The sequence below is a fragment of the Trachinotus anak genome, unplaced genomic scaffold (assembly GCF_046630095.1).
Source record: "Trachinotus anak isolate AG129_WGS33_773 ecotype Australia unplaced genomic scaffold, CSIRO_AGI_Tana_v1 ptg000015l, whole genome shotgun sequence".
Taxonomy (NCBI): domain Eukaryota; kingdom Metazoa; phylum Chordata; class Actinopteri; order Carangiformes; family Carangidae; genus Trachinotus; species Trachinotus anak.
In genome coordinates this window covers 17410001-17433954 of record NW_027273866.1, presented here as the reverse complement: position 1 = coordinate 17433954, position 23954 = coordinate 17410001, and the positions used below count along the sequence as shown (strand labels likewise).

Sequence of the window (23954 nt, the reverse complement as noted above, 5' to 3'; positions counted from 1 at the left end):
CACGTGCCAGCCTGCTTCAAATCCTCCACCATCATCCCTGTCCCCAAAAAACCAAGGCCCACAGGTCTAAATGACTACAGACCTGTTGCCCTGACCTCTGTGGTCATGAAATCATTTGAGCGCCTTGTCCTGTCCCACCTCAAATCCATCACTGACCCACTCCTGGACCCCCTGCAGTTCGCCTACAGAGCCAACAGGTCTGTAGACGACGCCGTCAACATGGCTCTCCACTTCATCCTCCAGCACCTGGACTCCTCAGGGACCTATGCCAGCACATGAAGCTAGGAAAGCACGTGTCTGACTCCCAGACCATCAGCACTGGATCCCCGCAAGGCTGCGTTCTTTCTCCTCTGCTCTTCTCCCTGTACACCAACACCTGCACCTCCAGCCATCAGTCTGTCAAGTTCCTGAAGTTTGCAGACGACACCACTCTCATTGGACTCATCTCTGATGGCGATGAGTCTGCCTACAGGTGGGAGACTGAGCGTCTGGTGACCTGGTGCAGGCAGAACAACCTAGAGCTAAACGCAATGAAGACAGTGGAAATGATAGTGGACTTCAGGAAGAGCCCAGCCCCACCCACCCCCATCACCCTGTGCGACTCCCCCGTGGCTACCGTGGAGCATTTTCGCTTCTTGGGAACCACCATCACACAGGATCTCAAATGGGAGCTAAACATCAGCTCCCTCATCAAAAAAGCTCAGCAGAGGATGTATTTCCTGAGGCAGCTGAAGAAGTTCAACCTGCCAAGGACTATGATGGTGAACTTCTACACCTCCATCATTGAGTCCATCCTCACCTCCTCCATCACCATCTGGTATGCTGCTGCCACGGAGAGGGACAATAACAGACTGCAGCGTATCATCCACTCTGTGGAGAAGGTGATTGGCTGCAATCTTCCGTCCCTCCAGGACCTGTACGCCTCAAGGACTCTGAGGCGTGCAGGGAAGATTGTAGCTGACTCCTCCACCCTGGACACAAACTCTTTGTGTCACTCCCCTCTGGCAGGAGGCTGCGGTCCTTCAGGACCAAAACCTCTCGCCACAAAAATAGCTTCTTCCCATCTGCTATTAGCCTCATCAACAAGGCTAGAGAGCCCCACTGTTGCTGACCCCCCTGATCCTCAATTGCACCAATCACCAGAAAAAACTCCTTGTATGTGAAAACATACTTGGCAATAAAACTGATTCTGATATATATACACACTGATAATTATCCTTATATATACACTGATAATTATCTTTATATATACACACACTGATAATTATCTCTCTATATATATATATATATATATATATATACACTGATAATTATCCTTATATATACACTGATAATTATCTTTATATATATACACTGATAATTATCCTTATATATACACTGATAATTATCTTTATATATATACACTGATAATTATCCTTATATATACACTGATAATTATCCTTATATATACACTGATAATTATCCTTATATATACACTGATAATTATCTTTATATATACAGACTGATAATTACATTTATATACAGACTGACCCTGTGACCCCACTGACCCTCTCTATAAGATGCACTTATACAGGGTTGGTTTTAAGGACTTGTTGCTATGACAACAGCTCCAGCTCCAAAGAACCAGAGAATCCAGACTGGTGTCAAATCATGAAGATTATGATCTGGAGAATTGGGCCCTGGTGTTTATCAAAATGTCTGAGGACAGAGACACAGTGTCACTGCTGAGAGGAGCTTCTACCAAAATCTGATTTATTACAAAAAACAAAACAACAGTCCTCAAGTCAAAGAGTCCACATCCAGGAGGAGGGGGTCAGAGGTCGTCAGGCAGAGCTGTCACTCTGCAGGCTGCTCCCAACTTCCTTCCACTGAAGAACCTGATTGGACAAACTCTGCACCTCTGCCACCTGAGCCAGCAGCTGGGCAAGAGAGGTATTCTGAAAGAGAGAGAGATAGACTCAGAGGTAAATGAAATCATCCAGGTGAAAACACGAGGAACAGCCTGCAACACGAACCCTAACAGAAATAAACAAATACAGATTAAATAATTACAGATGATTATTCTGTTTACTAAAGTAGTGGATTCTCCTCTGTGTGGCCAGGACCACCAGGACCATCAGGGGCACCAGGACCACCAGGACCAGTGTGATCAGGACCACCAGGACCACCAGGACCTGTGTGACCAGGACCACCAGGACCACCAGCACAACCAGCACCACCAGGACCACCAGGACCATCAGGACCATCAGGACCTGTGTGACCAGGACCACCAGCACCACCAGCACAACCAGCACCACCAGGACCACCAGGACCACCAGGACCATCAGGACCATCAGGACCAACACAACCTGTGTGTTGATGTGTGATGTTTCTCCTGTTCACAGAAACATCCTGATCTTGTGATGGTTCAGTCGTTTTGACATGGTTCCATCTCTGGCTCCGATCACACCGGGTCGACCTGATGAAGCTGCTTCATTTCTCTGGAGCTGGAGAACATCTAGAGGGACCGTATGAACTGTTCTATGATGTGGGTTCTACAGAGAACATTTACTGTTTGGTGAACAGATCGTCTCACAGATGCTGGAGATCTCCATGTTGTCAACATCACAGAGTCACAGTGTTGTGAGGTGAGGTACGTTTAGTGTCAGGACTGACACGCTCATTATCTACAGCTCTGGGGAAAAAGCTGTTCCTCAGCCTGTTAGTCCAGGTTTTTAAGGTGTGGTGTCTCTTCCCTGATTGGCTTCCTCTGCAGGTGGTCAGCATATACACAGTCCAGGGTCGGGAGTACAGCTTTCACAATCCTCTGAGCAGTCTGAACCACCCGGGACAGGTCCCTCCTATTTTCCAACTGAGGACGCTCTCTGTTGCGCTCCTGTAACCGACTGTGTCACAGCAGAGACCAGACTGCCCCAGTTCAGAGGCTCCTTCAGGTGTGTCCTTCTTTACCTGGGATAGGTGGATCCTTCATATTCCAACATATCCCAGGATTCATTGCACCAGTAAATAGTCAACATATAATATATATAATAATAATAATCTGTCATCAACCAGCACAGACAGAGTCCGAGGATCAGCTGTTGTCAGTGTTGTGTTTCAGCTCAGTTCAACAGTAACAGTACAACTGTTAAAACCAAGGACCTGAAAACAAAAACTTGCTGTGATGACAAGTTACCTGTTGTCAAGGTTGCTAGGCAACAGGAGCTGCACTCTGTGATGTAACAGTAAGGGCGGGAACAGCTGGTGACAAAAAGAGGAAGTCCTCCGTAGACCAGACCGTCTCATTTAGGTTCAGACTTCATGGTCTACGGGGCCACACCTTCGTGGACCAGGTCCTCTGAAGCATGTGGCCCCTGAACTGGGACACAGCTACACCTTTACCAGGTTTTAGCTCCACACACTGAGGTTTACAGAGTCTATAATCTGATACCAGATCTGTTCTCTAAATCACTCTGAGGTTAGGGATCCGGATCAGGATCACATCATCCTGATCCGGATCCTGATCCTGATCCTGAGACCAACAGTCAACCTGAGACATCAGGGCACTGACCAGCTGAGTGAGCCGGTCTCTGGTGGTGATGCAGCTGTGGACCGAGTCCAGCTTCTCCTCCAGGGTCTCTATGAAGTCCAGCAGCATCTTCACAACCTCCACCACAGACCTGAAACACAGTACAGACCAGCTGAGACCCTTTGAGACCAGCCAGAGTCATGGTGAGAGCTCAGAGACTAAAGCTGTGTGGTTTCCTGTCGGACCAGATCCAGATCTGGGAGAGGGTTTGGACTCTGATCTACATGAAATCAGTCTGAAAACATTATGACTGATGCTTGAAGATTCAATTTTATTCAATTTTATTTGTATAGCGCCAAATCATAATATACATTATCTCAAGGCACTTTACAGGGTCAGGTCAAGACCTTACTTTGTTACAGAGAAAAACCCAACAGTTCCCACAACGAGCAAGCGCTTGGCGACAGGGGGGAGGAAAAACTCCCTTTTAACAGGAAGAAACCTCCAACAAGGTTTGTTGGAGGTTGACTTCAGTTCATCCAGAAGACTGAGGCCTGCAGCAGGATCAGGACTGACACAAACTGGATCCATGTCCCTGCTGCTCACCTCTGTCAGGACTGATTCTAAAGACCGTCGTCCCTGTTCTGGTCTCAGACCCTCACTAGACCCTCATGCTTCACACCACAAACCGGCTTCTCTCTGGTGTTGGATCTGGACCAACTAACTGTTTTATTCTTATTATTGTTACAGTGGACATGAGACAGTGGTTGCTGTGGAGACAGATTCTACCTGTGCAGGTGAGCCTGGGCGGGCAGGTTGGTGCGACCCAGAGGTCTCATCAGTCTCTGTCTCAGACTGTTCTGGTCCTTCAGGAGCTCCTGCAGGTGACCACAGAACATCTGCAACATCTGGAACCTCCGGGCTGGGGGTGGGGGGTGGGGGGTGATTAATAACTTGTCAGATATGAACTGATACAATTATAAAGTGATGAGGCCCTTCATCATCATCATCATCATCATCATCATCATCCTCCTGCCTCTGAACCACAAATCAAACACTCACTCAGGTGAAAGGTGTGTGTGACATCAGCGCTCTCCTTCTCCACCTGCAGCAGCTCCACCTGCAGCTGCAGCTGCAACGAGTCAACATCGAGACACTCAGTCCACCTGGTCAGGTGAGTCCAGACCAGCTGGATACTGTCATGTGATGTTTACTGTGATTTCACTGTGTTTTCAGTGCAGCTCTTTATTCTCCTGCACACCTGCAGCCTCTCATCACTCTGACAGTACAGGTGAGTGAGTCACACCTGAGTCTGGCTCCACATACTCAAACACAGGATTCTTTAGTTTTTCATGAAACCGATATGAGCTCAGTGATTATTTCAAGGCTCAGATAAACAGGATGTGACATCAGACTGATGGGTACCTTGTCCAGCTGTCTCTGCGCTCTGATTCGCTGTACAGCCACGTGCAGGTGAGAGGAGAAGGTGGGTCTCTGCCTGGAGGAGGCGGAGTCTATTTCCTCCTGTGGACAGGTAGAGGTTCTCAGGTGATTTTAACATAGAAACTTCCAGGTTTATGAAATTTGTGTAAAATTGTGATTGGTTCATTGTTTACAGACAGGTAATGCACCTGTGGCCACAGCTGATTTAAATGTAACCCCTCCCACACACACCTGTAGTCATTGGTCCATTCATACTGACACGTAAGATACCTGATAAATGGCACATGAGAATTATGGTATTTTGGTTTTTAAACATTCACAGTGACTGACCTGTTTGATCTGACGTCACACTGTGAAGGGAGGAACAAACAAACATGATAACCCTGCGTCTGCTGACGTAATGACCTCACCTGAGACAGAGCTCCTCTGGAGACACATCTGGACAACAGGGCGGCAGCTGGAGTCACAGAGAACAGTGACAGATCCCACTGATGCATCTGCAACAGACACCGCTCCATCAGTGTTGAACAACACACCGGACATTCACCTGAGTGTTTGAACCAGGGGAAATGATGCGTTCAGGGACTGCTCAGTGTGAGCGGGAGTTCTGTGTAACATCTCAGTAAACGGGAATTCTCCGTCTCCTGTTGCCATGGTTACTCCCGCCAGCCTTTAAGCCCCTGTGTTCGTTTCTTACCGTTCAAACCGAAGAACCGTCTCCAAAGATCCAGAGAGCGGCTCCAGCTGATCGGAGCCCGCCACACGGTTCAGGCCTCCTCCTCTTCTTCTGCTGGTTGATTCGGCGGCTCGGACGCTCCTGGCTTCATTAGCGCCGCCTCAGGACAGAAGGAAAACTACACCCGACGGAGTTCAATCCCACCACAAAGTCCTGAAACACCACCTCTTTTCATTAAATAAAACATTAGCACGTAATGACAAATAAATATGGCTTCGTCCATGTTTAGGCTGTGGAATAAAAACTGTTATATACATATCAGTATGTGATGACCATGGTATTTAAATAATAAAGATCCTTTATATTACTCACGTAATGATATCACTGCTATGTTGTTATCATCGTGAGATAGATGAGTAATATTAAGAAAGGTAGAGGAAATGAGAGGGAGCACTAGAAACAGAAAAGAAGGGGACATTATGTCAAATGATATCAGCTGTTTCCACGGGGAGCAGTACTTTATACTGTGAACAAGACGGTGGCTCTGCAGAGGAATGCCAGTGTGCAGGTGGGGGGCTCAGGCCAGAGGGTGGCGGGGAGACATCCAGAGGTTGTTCGCCAACCGCCCGTAAACAAAACAAAAAAAGATTACAGGAAGTGACGTCTTTCACTCCGCTGTTCCCATTGGCTCACACAGTGGAGCTGTTCGGTCCTTCTCAGCGTCTCCAGCTTCGCTCTGCTCCACCAACTACAAACTGTACAAACTACAAACTGTACAAACTACAAACTGTACAAACTACACACTGTACCTGACAAACTACAAACTATACGTGACGACACCGCGCTGTTTGCTTTGATGTGAGTAAAACTGTTTCCGGTGTATTGAGCTGTATTGTGAGGGCTAGCAGGCTAACCCTAAAGCTAACGTAGCTTTACACGGGCGGGACCGTTACCGTGAGTTGCTGTCAGGTGGTTTGTTAACTCGTTACTGGACCCAGCCGGGACTGGTCGGTACCTGTGGAGCTAACGGAGTTAGCCGTTAGCGATTCACCGACTCATCTCATTAACACCGACAGGAGCTCCGTGAAACCTGTCATCTGACCACATCCGGTCTGGATATGACCTCTGACATCAGCGGGACATCGGGTGGAGTTTTACCGCTGTAGGTCGACGGTGGAGGAGCACCTCACCCTCAGGGACAACAGTTCAAATCCGGGCGGGCTCGAACACACAGGTAGACAGGTAGAGGTGCGCCTGGACGCAGGTCCACATGGGGAACAGTGCGCTCAAGTCTCACCTGGAAACCTCCCAGAAGACTGGAGTGTTCCAGCTGACAGGAAAAGGACTGCAGGAGGTGAGATCAGTGTTTACAGTCACACACTGACGAGATTTGCACTGACGTCACCGTGTTAACAGGTGAAGCCAGGAGTCAGGGATGCCTCTTGCTCAGGATCCAGGTGTGGTGGTTCAGTCCAGTGCATAGGTGGGTCAACAACCAGGAACGTGCTGGACTTAGACCAGTACATCAACTGGAACATGAATCTGATGTAAAACAACATCCACTGACTGAAATACTGCACAACACACCTGTGTTAAAACAACAATATACAACTTTAAAAACACAAATCAGGAACAAGAAAAGTCTGCACTGATACACACACACACACACACACAAACACTCACACACCTGAAACAACAACAGGAAACACCACTAACCCTGACCCACACTGAACTGGACTCTGAGCTGTTTGCTCCTACAGCAGCACAACCTCCCTGTGAGAGAAGATCAGGACTGTGTGACTCTGACCCCTTTAGTCTGATTGGTCACAAACAGTGGGACAATGTTAGCTGTTGTCAGATCACCTGTGCAGGTGGATGGATACACAGATTAATGATCATTCTTATCTCCACACTGAGGTCAGGTGCTGACATGTCCAGATGTTTGTGTCGTTGCTCCAGTTCCCAGAGGAGCTGCAGAGGCTCACCAGTAACCTGAGGACTGTGGACCTGTCTGGGAACAAGATCGAGGTTCTTCCTGCCGCCATTGGAAACTTCCTGCAGCTCAAGAGTCTGACGCTCAACTCCAACAGACTGAGTGAGTGACTGATCTGAGAGCAGTCTGTGTTCAGGTGTTCAGCCACAGGTAACGGAGGTGATCTTACCTCTCTCCTTATTGGTTAGTGTTATTGATGTTCTTAAATGTTATTGATCGACAGATCAATCATTTCAGCTCTGGGGAAAATCCATCCGTCTATTGTCATGGTTACTAGCCAGGTCACATGTGGGTCTGCACAGTGATGGAGGTCTGTTAGTATCCACCTACAACCTGGATTCGTCTGAACTGACGGAACCTGGTCTGGTGCAGATGTAGCAGCTGTAAGATGGCTGCTTGCTAGTTGAAGAATCAAACCAAATATCGGGATCTGCACATTCATTTTCTAAAAGAGCAGCAGAGGGCAAAATCAGTAGACACGCACTCACGGGCTCTGTCTCAGTCCCAGCTCAGTAGCTGTCCTGGTTTTCCCGGGATTTAGCAGCTACGTCACAGAACGTGTCTCTGATTAGAGCCCCCGCGCTACAACAGGTAGACCGGAACTATAAAACGTACAGTATTCTCTCAATACAAAATCAGCAATGCACAAAAAGGAAAGGAATAACTCCAAAAATCACAGGAAAAATTAAATATTTAGTGTTAACCTTAAAAATATGTGAATAACAGACAATATATTGGCTCAGCTACACTTGTTATATACTCATGTTGTACTCTCACTTCGCTGACATCTAGTGGCAAAAAAATGTAGATGTACTCTGACATTGTGTATGTTTGTTATGAACTCTATACTCAAGTTTCGAGAATGTTCACATAAAAAAAAAAAAAACTACATAAACATATTTACTCAGCAACACTGATCCTGGCCTCTCTGTCCTCAGCCAGTGTTCCCAGTGAGATCGGGAAGCTGAAGAAGCTGGAGACCCTGAGTCTGAATGGGAACCGGATCCAGCAGCTGCCCCCCACTCTGGGCCAGCTCAAAGCCCTGCGGACTCTCAGCCTGGCCGGGAACCAGATCTCAGAGTTCCCCTCTGGACTGGCAACCTTGAGGCAACTGGACCTGCTGGACCTGTCCCGAAACCAGATCCAAAACGTCCCAGCAGAGGTGTCTGAGCTGCAGGCTATCGAGATCAACCTCAACCAGAACCAGGTACCTAAGAACCAGGTCTCACAGTCCTTAAAACAACCCTAAACAAATTCAGCTAAAAGAGAACCCAAACCAGAACCGGTACCTCAGAACCAAGTCTCACAGTCCTTACTGAGAGAACTGCCACATGACCACTAACGGCAGGTGGGACAAAGCAGGTTTCAGGTGTTCTCCTCTCCTCCCTCCAGATCTCGGTGCTGTCGGGGGACGTGTCTCGGTGTCCTCGTCTGAAGGTCCTCCGTCTTGAGGAGAACTGTCTGGAGCTGTCCTCCATCCCTCTGTCCATCCTCGCTGACTCCCAGGTGTCCCTGTTCTCTGTGGAGGGAAACCTGTTCGAGGTGAAGAGGCTCCGTGACCTGGACGGATATGACAAGGTGAGAGCACCTGTCTGTTGCGCTGCGTTCAGGGTCTGTGGGAGATAAAGTCACATTATAGAAAAGAGACAGTGGACAGGTGTCTGTCCCTGAGGTGGTTCTCTGAAGTTCAGGGTCAAGATCCTGGACATCTCATGGTCCAGGCGAACATCATTCTGATCTTTAGAAGCTGATCTGCAGGTAACTCACCTGTGACCAGGTGAGCTCAGAGGTCAGTCACCTGACATTTCATCATTAACAAGATGGACGTCCATAAGAATGTGAGAGAATACCGGAGCCAGAGTCATGATGATGATCATGATCAGGACTCGTCTGGACCTGTCAGGTACACAGATCTGATCAGGAGGTAAGGGGGTCCTGGTGGGTGGGGCTTCTTGGTGTCAGAATCATGGTCTATAAACAGATCATGTGGTACGAGCTGGAGGAGGAGTCAAACATTCAGGTTTAGGCACTGTCATCACAGGAAACCAGGTCCAGCACGTAGTCCTGACAGAGACAGGTCAGCGGGGGGTTGAGGAAGGATTTACCTGTTCCTCTCACCTGACACAGGAACATGGAAGTACAGCACCTGGAAAATAATGTCTCTGCTGGTCTCTGCTGGTCTCTGCTGGTCTCTGATGGTCTCTGTTGTGTTCCCTCCTCAGTACATGGAGCGTTTCACAGCCACTAAGAAGAAGTTTGCCTGAAGACCCTCGGTGACGAGTCGGTTGGAGGTGTGGTCTGCCTAGACTCCACCCAAAAAGCTTCTGCTTCTTCTGCTGCTAAAACCAGTCATCACAGTCAGCTCAGTTCCCCTCACAGCGCCCCCTATCTGCAGGCCCACTAGCAAGACCTGCTGCTGCAGGTCTGAGGATATTTACCAGAACACAGGTGACGAGAGGCTCACCTGGACAAGCAGACATTTAACACAAGAGAAGAAGACAGAGTGTAGCTGATGTTTAACAGTAGAGACTCAGGGATGAGGCTCTTCACTCACCTGTTTGTAGTTGAAATGTCTCCCTTTATTATGTCGACCAGAGCTGCAGCCAACCTGATTGACAGATTCAGTGTTTCCTGATTGATTATTGATTACAGATGTTTGAGGATTTTCTGCTTTGACAGTGAACTGACTTTCTTTGGATGTGATGACATCGCACAGACACAATGATCCAATAATCAATCATGTCTTAATTAATCAATAACTTGTGACTCAACACAATAAATTTACCGTGGAACAAAAGAGTTTTACTCAATCAGTCGATGGAGACCGGTCCTCATCCTGGTCCTCATCCTGGTCCTCATCCTAACAGAGACTGGTCCACATCCTGGTCCACATCCTGGTCCTCATCCTGGTCCTCATCCTGGTCCCTTCCTGGTCCTCATCCTAACAGAGACTGGTCCACATCCTGGTCCACATCCTGGTCCTCATCCTGGTCCTCATCCTAACAGAGACTGGTCCACATCCTGGTCCACATCCTGGTCCACATCCTAACAGAGACCGGTCCTCATCCTGGTCCTCATCCTAACAGAGACTGGTCCACATCCTGGTCCACATCCTGTTCCTCATCCTGGTCCTCATCCTAACAGAGACTGGTCCACATCCTGGTCCACATCCTGGTCCACATCCTGGTCCACATCCTAACAGAGACTGGTCCACATCCTGGTCCTCATCCTAACAGAGACTGGTCCACATCCTGGTCCACATCCTGGTCCTCATCCTGGTCCCTTCCTGGTCCTCATCCTAACAGAGACTGGTCCACATCCTGGTCCACATCCTGGTCCTCATCCTGGTCCCTTCCTGGTCCTCATCCTAACAGAGACTGGTCCACATCCTGGTCCACATCCTGGTCCTCATCCTGGTCCTCATCCTAACAGAGACTGGTCCACATCCTGGTCCACATCCTGGTCCACATCCTAACAGAGACCGGTCCTCATCCTGGTCCTCATCCTAACAGAGACTGGTCCACATCCTGGTCCACATCCTGGTCCACATCCTGTTCCTCATCCTGGTCCTCATCCTAACAGAGACTGGTCCACATCCTGGTCCACATCCTGGTCCACATCCTAACAGAGACTGGTCCACATCCTGGTCCTCATCCTAACAGAGACTGGTCCACATCCTGGTCCACATCCTGGTCCTCATCCTGGTCCTCATCCTGGTCCACATCCTGGTCCTCATCCTAACAGAGACCGGTCCTCATCCTGGTCCTCATCCTAACAGAGACCGGTCCAGACTGATGGTCCTCAGACTGTCTACTGTTATTTAAAATGAATGATAATTTTTCTGTCACTGTGTCTCATGATGAGTCTGTGTCTGATCTGAGGTCAGATAGAGAAGCTGTAAATGATCAGTTTGACTGAGCCACAGCTCATTAAACTCTGCATGTTCTCAGACTCAGATCAAGATCAAGACCTAAACCAGAAGAGATGAAGAGATGAAGATATGAGAGGAGGAAGAGGAGAGATCAGCAGACATCACTGAACCAGAAGATTTAAAATGAAAACTGTAAAAACCTGAATACATCAAGTGTTACACACACACACACACACAAACACACACACACAGACAGATCAGAGGTGAGTTCACAGCAGTACAACATGTTTACATAATGTAATTAAAACTGTTTCATCATCATTACTACTAATAATAATATAATAATAATAATAATAATGATTATTAATCAGATTAATTAATGAATAAAACCTATAGTGTATAGATACAGTAAGGTGCAGTGTCAATATATGATGATATAGTCGAACATGAAGTCCAGTCTGTCAGGATCAGGTGTCTGGTCCAACATGGCGGCAGCGCTGATGTGCAAGTTGACTGGAGGAACCTCACTGCTCATGGCTTCTGGCCCAGCTGTGGCCCAGCTGTGGCCCAGCTGTGGCCCAGTGAACAGACTGATGAAGATGACAAACTGTTCTGTAGCTTTCTGGTGATGTAGAGTTTCAGCAGCGCAGGTCACAAAGACACTGCTGAGGAGGAGGACAACTCTTCATCACTGCACCTGAACTCTGAGGTCACGCCACCAGATGGCGGTCATGCGCAGTGAATCCCTCATCGCCCTCACACACACACACACACACACACACACACACACCCTCAGCCCCACATTCCACAGGAGAGATCAACCAGTGTGAAGCTGGACTGAATATCAACCACACTTCCGGTTACCGGGCTTCATTGAATAACAAACGTTAACTACAGTATCATCCAAAAAATAAAATAACATTAAAAAAAACTTTTAAAATAGTTTGTTTTGTTTACAGCAGCTCTTGGACTGTTTAAGAGTTCTCGCTGTTATTGAAGCCATGATGAAAAATAAGATTATGAATACTCTTTAAGATCTTTATAGTAACATTTTAAAAACATTGTTTCTCGCTTTTTTAAAGTCAAATCTATGCTGTAAAACAAATGATTATAATGTACCTGTAAAACCGAAGAAATAGACAAGAAGTGAAAAGTAAAAAACATGTAATATATATAACAACAAACATACGACACAACCGTAAACTACAATTTGTTTTGTATAGAGAAACGTAACGATACATTTGTGTTTTATTTTGAAGGTGATGTAGCGCCGTTTCCGGCCGGGTCGTGTTTAACGTGTGTGAACTTGATTCAGAACAAGCTGCTCTGAACTTTCAGCTCCAACAATCGTCGTTTATCAGCCGCTGGTTTGTGTTGGTGTTCCCGCTCCGCTCGGACGAATCCTCCTTGAAGAAGTGACCGTTTCATCCGCTGCCTCCACCCAGCGTCTCTCCGGCGGAGACTCTGTTTGTCCGGCTGGAAATGAGGCTTCAGTGGCGGAGGCCGAGCCGAGCCGAGCTAAACTAGACTAACCCGCTTCATGTGCCGGATTAAAGGGAGGACAGAAATAATGAGAGGATGAAGCCGATTCTGTGGATTGTGGTGTTTTTACTGCGGAGTCTTGAGGGGACCTGTGGGACCGGTGAGTGAATTTTCTCAGCACAGTTTGGCTCCATCGATGGAAGAAACTGTGAATGTGTCCGTTTTCTCTCTGAGTCGAGTTCCGAAGGCGAGATTCCATCAGAAAAAGTGTAGTTTTAAGTTTTGTTGCTTCTCGGAAAATATTCTCCAGCTAAAACTCACCTGGGATAAATGTCGCCGAGCCCGCGGCTCACTCGGCGTTAATTACAGCTTTTAGCTCTCATGTCGCCTTCAGCCAGTGGAGCACAGGAAAGACCCGTGATGCTGGATGCTCTCCGCCATGTGTCCACCAGCGGAGACACGAGAAATTAACCTGAAAAAACTATTTTCAAAGACTCTCGACCGAAGCAGCACAACTTGTTATCCCAGCAGTCATGTAGTGAACGTGCAGAAGTCACAAACCTTCCTGAAGAGAAGGAAAATACAGGAAAACAGAAAATAAATAAAAGTTAAAGGTGTTTGAATGGTGAAAATACAACTGTGTGGTGTCAGGACAGAATCTGAGAGTGTGAGGCTGTCATTAAGTTTACACCTGGATCAGCAACGTCACGAAGCACCTGCAGCGAGGAGGTCAAAGGCCAGAGGTCACAGCTGATGGACATACTCTGTGGTTCATCAGCACCAGGGTCCGGACAGGTCCAGACTTACTGAGACCTTCAGGTGGTCAGCCGCAGAGACAGATCAGGCAGTGACCTCCAGAGGCGGTCTCTGGTCCGGCCTACCTCTGCTAGTCTGTCCTGCCCCTGTTGAGATCCTCAGCCCCCTGCCCTCCTGGGCCCGCCTCCAGACCCCCTCCACCAGATCTGCTGAATCTCATGATGGTGGTGGACTCTGGTTCAGAGAGACTCTGAAGGACTGTGGTGGACTCTGGTTCAGAGACTCTGAGGGACTGTGGTGGACTCTGGTTCAGGGACTCTGGTTCAGAGACTCTGAGGGACTGTGGTGGACTCTGGTTCAGAGACTCTGAGGGACTGTGGTGGACTCTGGTTCAGAGACTCTGAGGGACTGTGGTGGACTCTGGTTCAGAGAGACTCTGAAGGACTGTGGTGGACTCTGGTTCAGAGACTCTGAGGGACTGTGGTGGACTCTGGTTCAGGGACTCTGGTTCAGAGACTCTGAGGGACTGTGGTGGACTCTGGTTCAGAGAGACTCTGAGGGACTGTGGTGGACTCTGGTTCAGAGACTCTGAGGGACTGTGGTGGACTCTGGTTCAGAGAGACTCTGAGGGACTGTGGTGGACTCTGGTTCAGAGACTCTGAGGGACTGTGGTGGACTCTGGTTCAGAGAGACTCTGAGGGACTGTGGTGGACTCTGGTTCAGAGACTCTGAGGGACTGTGGTGGACTCTGGTTCAGAGACTCTGAGGGACTGTGGTGGACTCTGGTTCAGAGACTCTGAGGGACTGTGGTGGACTCTGGTTCAGAGAGACTCTGAGGGACTGTGGTGGACTCTGGTTCAGAGACTCTGAGGGACTGTGGTGGACTCTGGTTCAGAGACTCTGAGGGACTGTGGTGGACTCTGGTTCAGAGACTCTGAGGGACTGTGGTGGACTCTGGTTCAGAGAGACTCTGAGGGACTGTGGTGGACTCTGGTTCAGAGAGACTCTGAGGGACTGTGGTGGACTCTGGTTCAGAGACTCTGAGGGACTGTGGTGGACTCTGGTTCAGAGACTCTGAGGGACTGTGGTGGACTCTGGTTCAGAGACTCTGAGGGACTGTGGTGGACTCTGGTGCCGTCAGCGTCACAGGTGCAGAGTGAGTCCAGACCGTAACCCTGCCCCCGATGAGGTGAATGAAGGGACACAACAGGCCAGGAGACCTGGTCCTGACAGGTCTCCTCTGGTCCATAAACATTATCCTCCAGGACCAGGTGGGGGGTGACTGGATCAACATCTGGACCAACATCTGGACCAACATCTGGACTATCAGAGGACACGGGGTCAAGCTTCAGTTGTAGCCTGTTCTCAGAGTGTGTTCAGGACCAGAGTTAGTTTTTACTGAGCGGGTTTCCCGCCTTTCGACACCGAGGTGAGGTGTGTGTCCCTCTCGGAGAAGTGAGGGGCCCTGAGGACAGGGGCCCACCCCCCAGCTGTTACCCGCCTCCTTTCAGATCCTGACACTGTATGGTCCAAACAGTCTGGTCCTGAGACCAGCAGAGACACCGTCATCCATCTTCAGGTTGTCTGGTCTGTTGTGTCCCTTCATTCACCTCATCAGGGACACACTCTGATCCGGGGGGGGGGGTGGATGACCAGGTTCCAGTCAGGTTCAGGTTAGTCCCTCAGTGGTGCTGGTCGAGGTCCAGGTCAGGGGCTGGAGAACGTCCTCTGTTAATGAGGTTCTTCTCACGTTCCTTCACATACTGAGACAGAACATGTTCTGTTTCTCAGGAGATCTTTGGAAGAAGATTCAGGAGAAGTTTTAGTTATAAACTTTTATTGTGACTCTGGAGAACTCTGTGAATCCAGGCCCTGATCAATAATTATAATGATAATTAATAATAGCAATAAGATCAAATCTGAAGAAAATGTCGTTGGGCCTGATGTGTCACTGTAGATGATGAACAGACAGGAAGTTGATCAGCAGCTGTTCTGATAATCGATCAATATAGGCCAAAGGATTAATGGGTAATGATATCATAGTTCTGTAGTTTCTGATGACATCACTGTTTGTTGTCTGACAGTCAGTGATGTCATCTTCTCTTCCACTGATTGGATCATGTTTCGTTACGGTCAGAGTTAGCTGATGTCCTCTGTCTCTGTGATGCTACGTTCACAGGACGTTGGAAAAAAGAAAACAGAACAATGCTAGAACCTTGTGACAGAAATGACCTCATTTACACAGGTGTACATCATACCTGCAGCAGGTAAACTCCCAGTGTGCTCCACGCCCCCTCATGTGTCTGTATCTGTGACACCATCTGTTGGTATAACACCTGTAACAGGTGAAACAGAACACACCTGGGTCCACTTTATAGTGTGATCCTCTAATGAACCTGAACCTTGTCCCACCCCCTCCTAATGCAGGTGTGATATTTACAAAGCACCCGTCCAATCAGACGGTGTCCCAGGGGAACGCAGCGAGGCTGGGCTGTGCCGTCCAGGGCGTGGTGGAGCCGGACATCGTGTGGCTGAAGGATGGAGAGAAGCTGTACAGCACCGACCAGATGTTCATCACACTGGGGGAGCAGCACTGGGAGACCTTCCACAGGTGGGGGTGGGGGGGGGGGTTCATGTTAAATGTCCACAGTCAGATCCTGGACCTGGACCTGGACCTGGACTGTCTCTCCTGCAGGTTTATCACGATCTGTATTGTGAAGAAACAAGGGCAGTTCTCCTTCCCACAATCCCCTGCAGCAGCCCAGTTGAGTCCCCTCTGATCTAATCCAGCTCCAGGGGCCTCAGACCGGGTCAGACTGGATGCGGTCTGAAAAGCTGACCTCAGACCAGCGAGTCAGAGTCAGGTGACTGTGAATTGCTTTGACTCAGATTCCTGATCTGAACCAGGACCTGTCCCGGGGTCTGTCACAGTCACATCAGAGCTGCAGAGGACATGTCGGTGGTCCACAGATGTTTCCTGTCACGTCAGAACTGAACCAGGTGCCTAAAGAATCTGATCTCAAGTCAGTTTCATTCTGATCAGATCAATCTTTGAATCTGATCAACTCCCTCGGTGTTATGATCACCTCCTCTGTCCAGTCCAGGTTCTGGTTCCAGTCCAGGTTCTGACCCTGAGTATTCTTGATTCTTGTGTAGTTTCAGTTTCTGGTTCCAGTTCTGGTTCCAGTCCAGGTTCTAAGGTTCTGTGTTGTTGTTTGCAGTGTGAAGTCAGTCCAGCAGCAGGATGCGGGTCAGTACTGGTGTGAGGTGGAGTTCCACGGTCTGACGTTCTCCTCTGAACGAGCCTGGATCACTGTGGAAGGTGAGGACCCTGAATGCACCACAGCCAATCCTCCAGCTGTTCCCCCACACACACACACACACACACACACACACACACACACACTTCCCATCATGCTCATCTTTACTTCCTGCAGGTGTCCCTCACTTCCTCCAGGTGCCTCAGGATGTGGCCACATTCCCCAACGTGCCGTTCAACCTCACCTGTGCGGCGGTCGGCCCCCCCGAGCCCGTGGAGGTTCTGTGGTGGCTCGGGGGGGTCCAGGAGGGAGAGCCCAGATCGTCCCCCTCTGTGCTCCACGTCCAAGGTCAGAACATCTGCAGACTGAACACACCAGTGTTAGCATGCTAACCAGCTAGCCCCAGCCCGTCTCATTACTTCCTGATAGTGACTCACTGCAGCTTTGCTCACACACACACACACACACACACACACACACACACACACACACACACACACACACACACAGTGTTGGTGTGTGTTGTTGTCTTTTAGGAGTTTGTGTGTTAAAGGAACAAACTGATGTCAGTAACTGAAACTGACTCAACACATCTGTATGATCTGTCACCTGTCCTCTGTCCTCTGTCCTCTGTCACCTGTCCTCTGTCCTCTGTCACCTGTCCTCTGTCCTCTGTCCTTTGTCACCTGTCACCTGTCCTTTTACACCTGTCCTCTGTCCTCTGTCACCTGTCCTCTGTCACCTGTCCTCTGTCACCTGTCACCTGTCACCTGTCCTTTTACACCTGTCACCTGTCATCTGTCATCTGTCCTCTGTCACCTGTCACCTGTCACCTGTCCTTGTCCTCTGTAACCTGTCCTCTGTCACTTGTCCTCTGTCCTTTGTCACCTGTCAACTGTCCTCTGTCCTTTGTCACTTGTCCTCTGTCCTCTGACCTTTGTCACCTGTCCTCTGTCACCTGTCCTTTTACACCTGTCACCTGTCCTCTGTCACCTGTCCTCTGTCACCTGTCCTCTGTAACTTGTCCTCTGTCACCTGTCCTTTGTCCTTTGTCACCTGTCCTTTGTCACTTGTCCTCTGTCCTTTGTCAACTGTCCTCTGTCACCTGTCACCTCTCCTCTGTCCTTTTACACCTGTCACCTGTCCTCTGTCCTTTGTCCTTTGTCCTCTGTCACCTGTCCTTTTACACCTGTCACCTGTCTTCTGTCCTTTGTCACCTGTCCTCTGTCCTTTGTCCTTTGTCCTCTGTCCTCTGTCACCTGTCCTTTTACACCTGTCACCTGTCCTCTGTCCTTTGTCACCTGTCCTCTGTCTTTTGTCACCTGTCCTCTGTCCTCCGTCACCTGTCCTCTGTCACCTGTCACCTGTCCTTTTACACCTGTCACCTGTCCTCTGTCTTTTGTCACCTGTCCTCTGTCCTCTGTCACCTGTCCTCGGTCCTCTGTGTTATCAGGAGTGAACAGCAGCATCAAGTTTTACTGTGAAGCAAAGAACACCAGAGGGATCTCAGTCTCCAGAACTGGTACAGTTCACATTAAAGGTGAGTTCACCTGTTTACCAGCTGCACCTGCTTCACCTGCTTCACTGCACCTGTGTCAAACTGGTGAGCTGATGTCATCGTCAGTGTGGCGTCTGGGCTCCTCCCCCTTGTTCTATTTATATAAAAACAACTTAAAAAGGTGTGATCACAGATCAGAGGTCTGTACCACAACAGGAAGTGACATCACCTACACACTTCCTGCTGTGTAAAGACCCTCCAGTCCAAGGTGCCCCCTCCCTCCATCAGTGTCACAGTCTCAGGGTTTCCCTGGATCCAGTCAGTCCATGCTTGTTAAAACTAGATAGATGATAGATAGATGATATATAAATGATAGATAGGTAGATTGATAGATTGATGATTAATTTATAGATAGATAGATGAGAGAGAGATTGATAGATTGATGATTGGCTGTCCCATCAGTGTGTGACTGTGTGTCCATATAAGGAGTCGTTTTTTTCATTGACCTCTTTGGGGGCGGGGTTTAGTTTTGCCTGCGGCTCCAGTTGGACTCCAGGTCCTGAGGATGGTGGACAACAATGTCACGTTGTCATGGAAACCAGGATTCACAGGTCACTCTGAGTTGTCCACCTGCATCATCCAGGTAACACACACGACACACCTTGTTCACAGTCACACACACTTACACACTCACACAAACGGGCACACAACCAAAATCAAGTCTCCCCCCCCCCACCCCCCACCCCCCCCAGGTGTCAAGGCGGTCTGTGCGGAGGTGGGACCTCCCTCAGCAGGAGGTTCTGGTTCCTCCTCATCTCCACGTGCTGTCAGGTCTGAGGAGTCACTCTAACTACAGTGTAAGGGTCTCCTGTGCGAACGAGGTGGGGGCGTCTCCTTTCTCCCCCTGGTTGTACTTCCAGACACCTGAGTCAGGTAAGTCACTCCTGGTGCTCATGCTCAGTTCTACCTGAACGGGTCAGAAACTACAAAACTATAATACCCATGAACCTCGGCTGCTGTTGTCATGGAGAAGAGATCTGAATTCAGAACATGTCGCCATGATTACTGAACTAAAAAATCTCTGGACCATGTTTTTCCAAAGCATGAACAGGATTTATCTGCTGAAGTGTTGACGGAGTTCAGGTTCTGATGGGGGCGATGAGAGTCTCTGAGGGGATCTCCTTTAGTTAAAGCTCCAGATTTCACCCTGTGTTTTATCTGAAGTGTTGATCTCCATCAGAATAAATATTTGTGGTTTTCAGAACCAAAAATCATCTCAGTGTAGTTTTACATCTCCTCTCTCAGGCATCTATGTGGAGCTCTAGTAACAACAGGTCAGTCAGCCAATCAGAAGAGAGGATCTTAGTCTCTTGTCTTGTGTCTCAAGTCTGCTGCTTCTCTGTTTTCTCTGAGCCGAGCTGAACTCAGGCTGCTCTGGTGTGTGTGTGTGTGTGTGTGTGTGTGTGTGTGTGTGTGTGTGTGTGTGTGTGTGTGTGTGTGTGTGTGTGTGTGTTGTTGGTGGTCCAGCTGGATCTGATCCAGCAGATTCCAGTCCTCTGCGTACAATCAGCTTTTGTCTGTGGCCTCAATCCATATAAAGGACCGAGACTCTGCAGCGCCCCCTGCAGGCTGTCAGCGCTGACCTCAGAGCAGCCACAGACTGACTGCTGTCTGGGGGGAGGGGCCTCAGTCCTGTCTCTCACACACAGGTGGTGACAGGACTGAGGCAGGTCACAGGTCGCAGCATCTCCTCAGACATTCTCAGTTGCTGCTGTCTGAGATCAGATCACAGATCAGTTGTTAGGGTTGGTGAACACATTAACAGGTCTGGCTCCGTCTGTCATCTGTAATAACTCTCTGTGTGTGACCTGTGTGCAGTGCCCTCAGTGGCCCCCAGGAACCTGACCTTTGAGCTCTCGGAGCAGCAGCTGTCTCTGACCTGGGCGAAGCTTCAGGAGGACGAGCTGCAGGGGAAACTGCTGGCCTACAAGGTGCAGTGGACTCTGGGAGGGGAAGCACAGGTGAGAGGTCACAGGTCAACAGCTAACATTGACACACACACACACACACACTCAGAGCAGAGAGACAGCAGCCATCACTTACTAAAGCTAAAGTAACTATGAGGTCTGAATCTACACTGAGTCACTCCTCAGTAAATAAAGGTGTGTGTGTGTGTGTGTGTGTGTGTGTGTGTGTGTGTGTGTGTGTGTGTGTGTGTGTGTGTGTGTGTGTGTAGAATCAAACAGTTCAGTTCATGGACAGAAAAAACGAGTCAGGTCTTGATCTGGTCCTGGACCTTCTTCCCTCCCTGTTGTAATCTCTGTCTTCACCATCATGTCCCTTTAAACCGGCTCTGACCGGTTCAGACACTACAGTTAGTGATGTTCGTGTCTGAGAATCAGCTTCACGTGGAACAGATCCCAGAGTCCGTCAAAATCCTCAATGAGATCTGAGTTCCCTGCAGCTCGTTCCTCTCAGTGTGAACATGTGGTGCAGCTGTCACATGACTATGACCAAACAAAAGTCAGTCAAAAAGTCAGTCAAAATGGAAATGATCAGTTGATGAATGATGAATCCTTGTGATCAGTGATCAACTGATCACAAGGATTACAGCAGAACATAAAGCTCTGTGATTGGTGAAATGCACCTTGGGAGTCGTAGTTGACTTCTGTCTTTAGCTTTTATCAGAGCTGTTTTCTGACACAGTTGATGACTTGTGACTGTGTTGTGCCTCCCTGTGTCTGTGCAGGAGCCTCTGCTGTTTAAGGAGAACTGGGCTCAGCTGTCAGGAGGAGGACGTTTCTTTAACGCCTCCTTCCAGGTCTCAGCCTGCACCTCAGTGGGCTGTGGACCCTGGAGTCGTCCAGTGCTGGTGCTGCCGGCCTCAGGTAAACACTTTTCATAAAGTCTGTCTGTGCACATTAAGTTCGACCAGAAGCATCTGTGATCAAACTCTGTGTTTAACGAGAAGCTACAGTCAGACGTCTGTTCAAGAGAGCTGCGTCTTTATGGTCAGAGAGGTCTGTCCGTGACATGACTCTCTCCCAAAAAAACATACATGAATCATGAATATACACGACTGTGAAATCTAAATATTATAATATATATCACATATAGATTAATTTAAAATGATCAACATCTATAATGCTCTGAAGTCTTGCACCACCTCCACAGCACAGGGTCTGAAACTGGGATGAGTACAAGACCATATATGTACAAATCAGTAAACCAGGGACTACATCTTTATTTACTGGTTATACTGGGTAAACTGGTGTTACCAGTATAAGAGAAGAATGATTGATGATGTGATTGAGTGATTACTGGTTGACTGACTCCCTGTTGGTCCCTCAGTGCAGGTCCAGGTCCAGCGGAGCCACGTGTGGGTGGGGCTGCTCCTCGGTCTGCTGGTGGCCACCGTGGTGGGTCTGCTGCTCACCGTCTTTGCTCAGCGCCGTGGAAAGGAGACACAGTTTGGGTATGAAACAGGTCCTGATCCATCTCACTCAGTGAACCACACACACGTTCCTCCATCACCATGAACACACACACTGTTGTTTACTTTGACTTAGTCACACACACCGTCCTGCTGCAGTAAATACTACTGCACCAAATGTGGATTAATTCGCCACTGAAAATAGTCCCCAACAGATGAACTACTTCCTCCTGTTAGATTAGAAAACTATAGTGAGGAGCTGATTCAGGGAATGACCGAGGCTTTTTAGAAACTGTGAGGAGTTTTACATCTTCAGTAGGAACCAATGAGCTGAGAGCCACAGACAGAGGGGGGAGGTGTTGAGAGACGGACTAACACATCTGTTCCAGTAACAACAGACTGATGAAGCAGGAAGTGACTGTGTGTCTCTCTGTCCAGCTCCGTCTTCAAGGCTCCAGGTCCTGAGAGCTCCGTCTCCTTCACAGCTGCTCGCTCCTTCAACAGGAACTGTGCTGAGCTGCAGGAGTCCACACGTGAGTCCACATGTGAGTCTCACACGAGTCCACACTTGCATCTCACACCTGAGTCCACACCTGAGTCCACACCTGAGTCCACATGTGAGTCTCACACCTGAGTCTCACACCTGAGTCTCACACGTGAGTCTCACACGTGAGTCCACACTTGCATCTCACACATGAGTCCACACTTGCGTCTCACACCTGAGTCCACGCGTGAGTCCACGCGTGAGTCCACACTTGCATCTCACACGAGTCCACACGTGAGTCCACGCGTGAGTCCACACCTGAGTCTCACACCTGAGTCTCACACCTGAGTCCACACCTGAGTCCACACCTGAGTCTCACGCGTGAGTCTCACACGTGAGTCCACACCTGAGTCCACACCTGAGTCCACACCTGAGTCTCACACCTGAGTCTCACACGTGAGTCCACACCTGAGTCCACACCTGAGTCCCGCCTGAGTCCCGCCTGAGTCCCACACGTGAGTCTCACACGTGAGTCCACACGTGAGTCCACACCTGAGTCCCACACCTGAGTCCCACACCTGAGTCCCACACCTGAGTCTCACACCTGAGTCCACACCTGAGTCCACACCTGAGTCCACACCTGCATCTCACGCCTGAGTCTCCAGATGTTACATGTTTAAAAAGTCTAAAGAGAAAATGTTTTCATCTGCTTCACTCGTTATTCTGTCAGCTGGTCAAATAGTCGGCTGCAGGTTCATCGCTTCTCTGGTGAGATTAACTTTATTGTCTCATAAGAGGCAAATTTGTCTTGGACAGATAAAACCAACGCGCTGCCACATTCCATCATAGCATTGAACACATAAGACCAACAGTACAATACAAAAAGGACGGACACAACAGACACAACAGACAGTCTGCATTGTTATGAACACAGTCCGAACTTGGTGGTATTCCACCGTCCCCCAGACATACAGTAGTGTACCCCACCCTCACTGCACAATCCCAGAACCTACAGCCCGACACGCAGTAACCTGATAGGCAGGTTCAACAACTGGACAGTCTCACATTCAAGTACATGCACATGCAGTTCATCGTTTGCCAGGTATCTAATGCCCGAGTGACAAGTTCAAATCAATAATTTGTACATAAAAGCACTAACCAACCATTTGAAATAGATTAAAACAAAAAAGAATTGTACTGGCTCACCTCCAATATTTAAGATGTTTTCTTTCTTTCTTTCTTTTTGTCCAGAAGAGTTAGGGAGATTGGGAGGAAGGAGAGCTTGAAGCGACTGCTTTCACAGCTGATAGCTCTGTACTGTCTCCCAGAGGCTCATAGCTCATATTCAGCATGTAAGATATGAGAGGGGTCATCCAGGATTTTAAAAGCCTGATTCACAACAACCCTCTCAAAGATAAATTGGAGGGACAGGTAGTGTTTGTTACTTATCACCTTCATCGCCATTTTGACTAGTTTCTCTATTTTTGATTTGGATTGTACAGTGAGAGAGCTGAACCGTATCTAATCTGACTTTCCAGTACAGCATTATC

At 48.7% G+C, this 23954-nt stretch overlaps 2 protein-coding genes across 6 annotated transcripts in view; one reads left to right on the top strand and one right to left on the bottom strand.

The window, feature by feature from the left end:
* Window positions 1–1730: 1730 nt before the first annotated feature.
* Window positions 1731–6721, bottom strand: haus2 (HAUS augmin like complex subunit 2). 3 transcript variants are annotated; one of them, XM_071498647.1, is made up of 9 exons: window positions 6581–6721; window positions 6000–6080; window positions 5649–5840; window positions 5362–5498; window positions 4934–5032; window positions 4571–4640; window positions 4298–4430; window positions 3551–3659; window positions 1731–1937 (listed from the first exon to the last, which is right to left on the bottom strand). In XM_071498647.1, the coding sequence occupies exons 4-9, from the start codon at window positions 5467–5469 to the stop codon at window positions 1824–1826; spliced, it is 633 nt and encodes a 210-aa protein (XP_071354748.1). In that variant the 5' UTR covers window positions 5470–5498; window positions 5649–5840; window positions 6000–6080; window positions 6581–6721; the 3' UTR covers window positions 1731–1823. The 3 variants fall into 3 exon arrangements, with proteins under 3 accessions (XP_071354748.1, XP_071354750.1, XP_071354749.1); XM_071498649.1 differs by having other exon boundaries at window positions 5362–5448; XM_071498648.1 differs by lacking the exon at window positions 6000–6080.
* A 119-nt stretch (window positions 6722–6840) lies between these two features.
* tyro3 (TYRO3 protein tyrosine kinase) overlaps window positions 6841–23954 on the top strand; it is a 22991-nt gene continuing 5877 nt past the window's right edge. The window contains exons 1-12 of one of the 3 annotated variants that reach the window (XM_071498594.1): window positions 9205–9523; window positions 9843–13133; window positions 16157–16340; window positions 16951–17051; window positions 17167–17337; window positions 18443–18529; window positions 19015–19130; window positions 19240–19420; window positions 20366–20508; window positions 21237–21375; window positions 21839–21962; window positions 22359–22453. In XM_071498594.1, coding sequence (XP_071354695.1) covers window positions 13070–13133; window positions 16157–16340; window positions 16951–17051; window positions 17167–17337; window positions 18443–18529; window positions 19015–19130; window positions 19240–19420; window positions 20366–20508; window positions 21237–21375; window positions 21839–21962; window positions 22359–22453 — 1405 coding nt within the window. In that variant the 5' untranslated portion in view covers window positions 9205–9523; window positions 9843–13069. The other 2 variants (XM_071498593.1, XM_071498595.1) reach the window with 2 other exon arrangements.